At 41.9% G+C, this 10,141-nt stretch overlaps 1 protein-coding gene across 1 annotated transcript in view; it reads left to right on the forward strand.

The window, feature by feature from the left end:
• MALRD1 (MAM and LDL receptor class A domain containing 1) overlaps nt 1–9,894 on the forward strand; it is a 281,268-nt gene extending 271,374 nt beyond the window's left edge. Inside the window, exons 32-33 of the mRNA XM_089531427.1 lie at nt 1,506–1,571; nt 9,523–9,894. Of these exons, the coding sequence (XP_089387553.1) occupies nt 1,506–1,571; nt 9,523–9,609 (153 nt within the window). The 3' untranslated portion in view covers nt 9,610–9,894. The remainder of the gene's footprint in view (nt 1–1,505; nt 1,572–9,522) is intronic.
• Nucleotides 9,895–10,141: the final 247 nt, after the last annotated feature.

Consider the following 10,141-nt stretch of genomic DNA (forward strand, 5'->3'; position numbering starts at 1 on the left):
GTCTGTCATTCTCTTTAATTCTGGAACTGCAGTGTCAGAATGTGCACAACTCTGAAACTGTACTGAAATCAAACCAAATTTAGCAGAAAACACACTCAGTGCTTTGAACTCTGTGAATCCCATTTGCCGATGCCACATTAAAGAGATTATTGTTCTTATCTTTGAAAAACCTACAAATGGAATTAAGCATCTATTTGGTATGTATAGCTTTCATGCTCCATAAAAACATGAATTCAAGACAAACACTGAATAATGTTCTGAGCCAGAGAACCACTACTTTCTATTAAACCTCCATGATATTTCCTTGATTGCTCTTACAATTACTTTGCAATTGTCTTATGATAGCTATTAACTCTATTTATTAAAAACAACTAATCAAAGTAACTTTATCTAGAATGATTTGGAATCAAAGGACCAAATTAAGGCTAATGCATCTTTTCTCCGCAGCTCTGATCAGCATTGCGGCACAGGATGGCAGTGGCAAATAACATTTCCTTTATCTTTCCATGAATATGCAATAAGATTCATGGGCTCTTAAGTAAAATTAACCATGACGTGGCACTTACTTCCCGTAAAAAGCTTCTCACATCTGATTTGAGATCAGATTCATTCAGTGGCAATTTTGTCATTCACTTGTATGAGGGCTGTGTTAAAATTCACTTACTGCAGTCTTGCCCATTTCAGCTGTACATTCTCATGTTAGTGCAACAGATTCAGGCAGGATTCATTTAGTCACAGGTCAAAAAACAGCAGGATGATGATGATGATGTCAGAATTAGAAAGTAACTTTTTATTGCAGGTAAGAGAACTTAAAGTGCTTTAATTGAATTCCATCTCCTCGGCCTGAGACAGACACATGTAAACATTTGAAAGTTATTGCTACAGTCCAGGGGAGGTTACTGGTTAAAGTCCTTACATATCCTTTTTTTCAAGAACAGGAAAATCTGAGCAATGGCCAGTGTGATAAGATCAATTCCAGTTAAAACCCTCATCTATCCCAGCACAGATTTCCTGTGCAATAATCTGTGTCTTCTTGCATGCAAGGGAGTTGGACTGGATGTCCCTTGAGGTCTCTCCCAACTCTAGGATTCAATGATTCTATGTAGCACTGGTCTAAATATAGGACATTGGAAGATCCCATTTTGCACTTGCCTTTACAGCTAGTCTATGCATCAGGTCACCTTTGCATTTAGTTTCCTGATGAGCATAGAAACCAAGTCTGGGGGATGTAATACCATTGACTCTCCTACAGTAATTAGTGAAACATCTGTTCAAAAGGCTGGCCCATGATACTTTACTAGCATTTTGATGAATCTGCCGGATTCCCAAGACAGCTTATGATATTATGATATGAATATTTTCTTTTTCCTTCCTTCCTTCATCTTACTCCTCCTTGTTTTAACCTGTAAACTTTTGGATTGATGGAGCTGGCCTGGCAACATTACTGTTGTTTTGTTCACTGCTGAATAAGGTTGCCCTGAAGCTAATGTTCGTCTCTTTTGTAGTCTACAGAGTGTACTGCCTCACTGGGAGTTCAGATCAGTGTTTCTCCGTGGCAGGCACAGCAGGAGGTATATGTGAATAGTTTTCTTTTTAAAATGCTTTCTGGAAAAATCCTATGCCTGGGGTGGATTTTTGAATTTATTCCATTCTATTACTAGTAGGTGGAGAACTGCCTCTTTTAAACCCATCTTTATGTTTGCAAATAATGTCTTACTTATGTTTGCTAATTGTAACTGGAATACTAATACAGTGGCCCAGTTTCATGAGCTGCTTTACTAAGGATGAATCAACACTAACAAAAAAAAAATCTGTACCCACTTCAATTCTGGTACTGCGGGAACACATGATGTACAACTGTTTTCACAGCGAAATCATTTCTTTGAGGCTTTAATGCAATTTGGGAACACTCACTTTTTACTCTGTAGTTTCCAGGGGGAAAAAAAATTCCCTCTCCCCCCTCCCCCAATGTGTGTCCTGTTGGATCATTGTGTCAACGGGAATGGTAGTTGAGGGTTACAGATTGGTGAGTGACATCCTCCATCTGGCAAATATTTTGCTATTGATTGAGTGATTGATTGATTGCTCTTTCACAATGGATCTGTGTGACGGTATGCATGCATATTAGTAAGTCAAGCCAACAGAAAGCAAAAAAAAAAAAAAAAAAAAAAAGAGGAACTTTACTCAAGATACAAATTGAAAGTTTGCTTCCATCTCATCAAAGGTTGTTTTCCCTTCTTCTGAAAAGTCCTTGTCGTCAGAAGCGCTTGGAAAATAGGGAGGGCAGAGAGCAGAGGAGACTGGAGACTGGAGAACATTACACCAAGAAGAAGGAACATGTTCAATCTTAATTCAGTTAAGGATTTCGGGTTGAAAGGGGAGTGAGAGAAGAATCATTTTATTTCTCTTTCTCCTAGGCACTGCCTGTGTTGGGAGACAGTTCAAGTTCCCTTGCTTACTCACTGGTGCAAAAAAGGGGGGAAAGGGATTTGATGGGAGATCCATCCAATGAAAGTGCAGAATTGAAGAAGAACAAGAAAGGCTATTGGTTGATAGGTTTATGCATGCTGGGGGGAAAGCGCATGGCAGGAAATGACCTTTTATACCAGTTTCAATTTGGCTGCAGAAATAATGTGCCTATCAGTACAATTTAAATTTGCATTTTTAGGAGTCAGTGTTGTGTAGACAAGGTGAAATCTGGGCAAAATACTGTGCAGTGGATCTGAATTATTTTGCTGGTGTTGATTCAACCTAAGAAAGTAGTTTAGAAGATTACAAAAGAGGATCCCAGCATGAAAAGGGGCTCACTTGTATTAGAGGAGTAGATATTTGGAGCAATAATACAGCATGTTTGTGTGTGTATGCATCACCTGTCGACTTACCTGTCGACAAATCACCTGTCAACTTACAACAACCCTGTGAATTTCATTATGTTTTCTTAGGCAAGGTTTTGCCAGTTCCTTCCTCTGAAATATAGCCTATAGCACCAGATAATTGTTGGTGGTCTCCCATCCAAGTACTAACAGGCTCTGGAGAAGCTTACCCTTTAGTTTGTTGTGGCAGTCCTGCTCCAGACAGTTAGCAGATCTAACTCTCTTGATCCCATCAATATCCTGCACTGAAAAGACTGTTTGGTCACATATTGGTTGCAAGTACCACTGAAGAGCAGCTAGTATGGCCCTGAGGAAGTAGACTGAAGTCTACGAAAGCTCATGCTGCCAATTTATTTCTTTCAGTTAGTCTCTCTACTCTTTGGAGCAGTGGCCCATCCTTACTGTACAGTCTCACTGTGCCTAATGTGAAGACAGGTTGTGCCTATGTGGGGTAAAGAATTTAGTTGGGATGAACAACAGTAGAGAGTAGAAAAGGGATTTGGGATTAGCATGGTTCCTAAGGTCCACTGATTAATCTTTGAAACAGGACATATGGCATGGAATTATGTATAACTTCAGTAATAGGGCAGTTGACTTCTCTATGGCTCATTGTCTCAGTGTCCTATTCCAACACTCAAACCACTGGCTCAGTCTATTAAGCATACTTAATTCTTACTGAAACTCACATTGATTTCTGTTAGATGTAAATGTGCCTAACATAACATGGATTCAGACTTGTAGTTTTTTTAAATGGAGAATACAACTATAGGCGGGGTACAGACGGGCAGGGGAAGACGTCTTGGAGGTGTATTCTGCTGAATATGGAGCCTCCAGACCCCCTGCCCCGGGGGCGGGGCTCAGGTGATGGGGCTTCCACATGGGGGGCAGTGAAGACGCCTCACTTGGGGCCGTTTCTGACCCGCAGTTTCCAAACCGCCGCCTCGGAGGACGCTGCAAAGAGAGAGGCAGCTTCCTCACGGGCGGCCAAAAACGGGGCTTTTTTTTTCTTTTGCCGGCTGGCAGATGCGCAGCTGCGCAGTTGCGGCGCTCAGCAGCAGCGGCAGAAAGCCTATGTGCACATTTAAAGTGCCCAAGCCCCTTTAAAACTTTTTCCCTCGCCCTGCCCAAGAACAATAGTGGTCTCCTGCCAGCTGGTGATCAGCTGGTGTTGGCATCCTTGTCCGCTTGCACGTTGCCAATGTCACCAGCATCATGGATGCCTCCTCTCCTTTGGTCCCCACGCTCTTGTTGAATCTGCAATGCACAGCCACAGCTGTCGCCGCTGCCACCGCTGTCCCCCTGCCATCCCCCATCACCTCCCTTGTACATATGTAAATATTTAAAGTTTTAGAGGTTTTTATTGTTAGGTGAATATGGCACAGGAATGTGTGTAGGGGTTCACTTTAAATTCCAAACTTTCCCCAATTCTAGCAGCGCATGCGTACATGTTGCTCTAGGGTTAGGGTTAGGGTTAGGGTTAGGGTTACGAGTCTTAAAATGCGCTGCAGCTGTGCTGCAGCTTCCACACCTGCATGGCAGCTGACGCTGCAATTAAAGCCTGACTGCAAACTGCGCATGTTCCAGGACCCCGACTCATTATGCAACGCAGCAGACACGGAGCTTTTAAATGGGCAACTTAAATTAGCAGCGTAACAATTCTGGCGTACCGGTGCAGCAGCTTACATACGGAGCTGCGCAGCTGCGCATCATACAGAAAAGAAGCGGGGAAAAGCAGCACCTTTGTAATGCCGCTTCTTCCCGCTTGGGGCGTGCGGGCGGCGTGTTCATGGCGGCATTCAGGTAAGGGCCGTCTGAAGGCTCTACCTTCATGACGTCATGAACACACCCCTTTTTGCCCGTCTGTATCCCACCATAGTTTGTCATAATAAGCATTGGTAAAAGTACTAATAAATTCCAGAATCTTCCAAAACCCAAGAGACAATTGTTTTTAGGTTTCCTAATCTTATGGTTTACTCACAAGTAGACTGACACCAAATTTCATGAGCTTCACCATAAACTGTGTAATCCACTGCTACATTTCTCCATGTCACACAGTGAGAAGTCTAGCCCTTTAGCAGCAAGCAGTTGCCCAGAATGACAAAAAGCACAGAGTTCATTGCCTAGAGGCTGACATTCATCTTTTTTCATGCATAAATGTGCACAGTGTGGGCTTTCTTCCACACATTTGTGTAAGAACCTACTATATATCAATAATCTTACCAAGGGTTTAGTAATTATGATATGAAACTATGTCTCATGAGCCACATTACCACGAATGTTGATTTTGTAACTATAAAGTCTGAAATATATCAGAGCTGTCTGCATGTTACAGAAAAATTTATGCCTCAGTTTTGTAACCCAGCTCAGTATTTAATTCCCTGTTGGGCCTGCCTCCCATTTGCATGGGCAGAAGCACCCTTGGTATGCAACTGAATGGAACAGATATTGCATGAGAATTTATATATGAATCAGAGACATTTGGTTTGGGGCAAGAGAAATATTATATAATTCAGAAGATAGAGGTTATATTTCTGAGGCACTCCCAGATGGGTAGGTCCAAGACATAATGCTTCCTGAAGCAAGAGAAAAGATGATGGTCTTTGCCTCCTTTCCTAAGCTGACTGGAATTGTGGCTAACCCTTAATTCAACACTGGTAGTAAGATAGCATCCTTCACTGTAATTGTGGGTTGTAGACTAGCTGCTGCATTATCATTATCATTATTATTTGTATCCTGCCTTCCTTCCAAAATTTGGATTCAATGTGGCTTTCAGTTTAAAAGAGCAATACAGTTAAAAATACAAAATGTGAACATTAAGATAGAATTAAACTAATCACATTATTAAAATATTTCAAATCTCCAGTTAAAACTAAAATAAAATGCAATTTAAAAGATTTTTTTTAAAAAAATATTAAAAACAGTTCAGTTTAAAACAATATAGCACAATCTAGTCTTTTCTTTAACTTTTTTCTATATTAAAGCCATTTGGAATTTAAAAAGAGTTGCATCTGGCAACACAAGGAGATCAGGGAGGGAGCCATTCCAGCCTCCCTGGGAAGGGAGTTCCAGAGTCTAGGGGCAGCCTTTCAGAAGGCCCTCTCTCATGTCTCCTCCAAGTGTGCCTCTCAAAGTGGTGGGTATGAGAAATGGAGGTACAAGGCTAGCTGTATGACAAGCTCACACCTCTGCCATACAACACCATTGATGCACACTGCTCAGCATCTGTCAGCTGGAGGAATTTCTCATCTCTTCCTAATGGCAGAACCAGTTGTGACAATACCAAGATATGAAACTACTCAAATGCTTAATTCATCGGCAAAGGTTGGCCTTTCTATTGCTGACTTTGTACCACATTTGCCATAATCCACATATTGAGGCTGCTGGATAATTTGGATTCATAGCATTCAGCGCAGGGATTGATGGACCCTTTTCATAAAGACTATGGATATAAACTTTTAAGTTCAGAAGAAGGTGAAAGTCACTGTATTGTGATGTATGAATGCTCTAATTGCTTTAGATATCCTCAGCAATCATATGGGGTGCTGACACACTGCAGAATTAATGCAGTTTGACACCACTTTATCTGTCATGGCTCCAGCTTATTGAATCCTGAGATCTCTTGTTTGTTGTGTCAGCAGAGATCTCTGTAAACCATGCCATATTAAGAATGGCTTAGGGAGTTGGGCATGTTTAACCTGGAGAAGAGAGGTTAAGAAGTGACAATGTAGCCATGTTTAAATAGTTGAAGGATTGTCATGTTGAGGATGAAGCAAGCTTGTTTTGTGCTGCTCCAGAAACTAGGACATGGAACAATGGATTCAAGCTACAGGAAAAGAGATTCCGCCTAAACATTAGGAAGAACTTTGAACAGTAAGAGCTGCTCGAAAGTGGAATACACAGCCTCAGGACATGGTGGAGTCTCCTTCTTTGGAGATTTTTAAACAGAGATTGGATGCCTATCTGTCAGGAGTGCTTTGATTGTGTATTTCTGCATGGCAGGGGGTTGGCCTGGATGGCTTTTGTGGTCTCTTCTGACTGTGATTCTGACAGAGAAGGTTAAATATCTAACAAAAGCAGGGACGTAGCCAGGATTTTAGGAAGGGGGGGATCCAGACTAAAGTGCCACCATTATAATGGGGCTGGGGTGCGGTGGCGCAGCAGCACACACCATTCATTTTTCTATTGGAAGGGGGGGGTCCAGACCCCAAGATCCCCCCCCCTTGGCTACGTCCCTGACAAAAGTACAAGTCCCAGAATCCCATGGCATTGAGCCATGGCAGTTACAGCTCTGCCAAATTGCATTAATTATTCCTTGTAGATATAGTCCTGATCTGTTTAAAAGGCAGCATAAAAGCCATTGATTTCCTACCCCTCCCTAATTGTATTCTTTTTAATGAGGGGTTAGTTATGTCATACCTTGAAGAGACTATCATACTTTGGCCACATCATGAGAAGATATGACTGATTAGAAAAAGCAATAATGCTAGGAAAGGCAGAAGGCAGTAGAAAGAGAGGAAGACTGCATGCCGGATGGTTAGACTCAATCAGGGAGTTCATGGGCCTTAGCCTGCAGGACTTGAGCAGAGTGCTAGAGAATAGGGGGTCTTGGAGATCTCTTATTCACAGGGTTGCCATGTGTTGAGTCAACTCCAAGGCATTTAACAAGAAGGGTATGTTCATCTATTGCAGCAGAATAGTTAGGGCAGCACAAGACTTTTCTTTCTTTTTTTTTTAAATGTTATCTTTAGCAGTCTTGTGGCTTTTGTGAATTTAGTGATTAAAAATATTTCAGAATAATAATCTTGAGTTAAAAGTGATGCATTGTGATGTCTGATCATGCAAATATGTGCAAATATTGTCATCACCCTGACTACATTGTGTTCCTATGTATATAGGCCTCCATTTTTCTATAGAAGAAGTAGGCCTCGTGATTAGCAGGATCCTAAAAGATACAGCAGTGCCTAAGTATATAAATTCACTGATCTTGGAAGTGAAGCAGGGTCTGGCCTGGCTAGTACTTAGATGGGAAACTACAATGAACCCCAGGTGCTGTGGGCTATATTTCAGAAGAAGGAACTGGCAAAACCACATCTTGAGTATTACTTATCTAAGGCGCGTTACAGACCGCCCATTTGGGGCAGCCTGTAACTGGCCCTTTCCCCGCTGGATCAGGGTCTCAGCTGCCACAGCGGCAGCCTCTGAGGCCCCGATCCGCCGCTTTCCAGGCTACGGGGAAGCGGCCTGGAAAGGGGTGTCCTTGAGGCTTCAAGCCCCAAGGACACCCGGCGACGGCGGGGAGGAGGAGAAAGGGTCCGCTTGGCCCCTTTCTGCTCTGTGTCACTGGCGCAGCCATGTAAAAGCTGCACCCAGTGATGCAAAGGTGGAAGGAGCTCCGAAACAGAGCTCCTTCCAGGGCTGTGGAAAGGGCGCCTGAGGCACCCTCGCGCGGCCCCACTACATCACTTCCACGCCACCCCATTTGGAGGCGGTGCGGTGGTGACATAGTCATGGCAGCACCCGTGTGTATAGGGTGCCACCATTTTCTACGTGCTCCGTGCATATTAGGGTTAGGAGCATCAGGAAGTGACGCCCCTTCCTAACCCTAGTACGCATGGAGCGCATACTTAATGCCCATCTGTAACGGGCCTAAGAAAACCCTATGAAATTCTTAGAATCTCCATAAGATGACAGGTGACTTGAAGGTGCACACACACAAATACCCACTAAAATATAGACAGTGCACAGTATAGTGGCCAGGACTTTGGACTTACCAAGCCAGACAGAGTTGGGCCCTAGGGATTTGGGAAAGGTTTTGGTCAAAATACACATCTCCTTTGTGCTCATTACTGTTTTCTAGCTTAAATTGTCTCACTGGGTTGTTGTCAATATACAGTAGACTCTCATGGACAAGATATTTGTGCTCTTCAGCCAACAATCCACATGTAGTGGTATATCAGTAAACAGCATTTCACTGCTGTTTCATCTATATGATATTCATGGTCATATGTATTTTTCACTGGTAGGAGATTACTTCTGTAAATACATAACTGAGTGGTGAAAGCACTGGGCCAGTCTTACCATTAGACGGAGCAAGATAGCTATTTCAGGGAGCAGATACAGGGAATGGAGGGGGCTGTGTGTGCCATGTGGCATGCCCTGAATCCCTCTAAACCAGTTATATTCTCTCAGATGCACTGAAGGACTTTGGGCCATCATTCACTTTGAACTAAAATTAGGTGTGTAGTTACAATGCACAATTCTAGCAGTTTGATACAATTTTAACTGCCATGGTTCTGTCCTATAGAATTTTTATAGTTTGGTGAAGTACTTAGAATTCTTTAATACATTCCCCTGGTTTACAGTTATAGGTCTTTAGTAGAGAATTCCAAGCATTTTGCAAAACAGAACAGAACAAAAACAAAACAAAACAAAACAAACCACAAGATAAAGCCATGGCAATTACAGTGGTATCATACTGCTATAATTGTGCAGTGTGGATACACCAGCATTTACTAGTATGGTTTGCTTTGTGCAAAGGGCATTATTCTGCCCTTCTCAGCAAGGGCCAGACTTTTTTTTGATATGATTTTGATATTACTTTAGCCCTTTTACTACCAATAACTTTCTATTTCCATCCTATCCACTCCAGGTTTCTTGCAGCAATGATGTAATTACTACTTCCTTTGCCAATCCTCTATATGGCACAGCTACTGGAGCAAAAGGGGAAACGCCGTGAAATGTCAGTAGAGGAGAGCACAAATTAACGCAGATATTTTATGCAAGTTTATCCGGTGTGATGTATCTCTCTTTCTAAAAACTGAATTGAATAATGGCATAGCATTAGTCACTTGAATTAAAAATGGGTGATTTTCATATTAAAATAATTGCATTTGCTGGACTACACTTCTTTCAAAATAGCATCCACCCACATGGGGAAGCAGAGTCTTATATGATATTTATGTTGGCAAAAACAGTCTTGGTAACTTTTTGTTTTGAATTGACTACATGATTGAACAGTTCAAATTCCAGTGCATTAATAAAGAAAAGTTTCATTTAATCAAAAGCAGGATTGGGTTTTCTTGGCATTCTAATTTTACTGTTTTTATTGAAAAATGATGACTAAAAAATTCCATACTTCTAAATCTGGGGCTTTAAAAAGTTATAATAGACACAAAAGAACAGCTTTCAGCAGAATCCAAGTGATCAAAGTGATTACAGTGGACTTGCTCTTACAATAATAACATGGCATAATGAATATCTTTGAGAAA

This window comes from Sceloporus occidentalis, unplaced genomic scaffold (genome assembly GCF_023333645.1).
Source record: "Sceloporus occidentalis isolate IW3139 unplaced genomic scaffold, rSceOcc1.0.p SCAF_7, whole genome shotgun sequence".
In the NCBI taxonomy this organism is placed as follows: domain Eukaryota; kingdom Metazoa; phylum Chordata; class Lepidosauria; order Squamata; family Phrynosomatidae; genus Sceloporus; species Sceloporus occidentalis.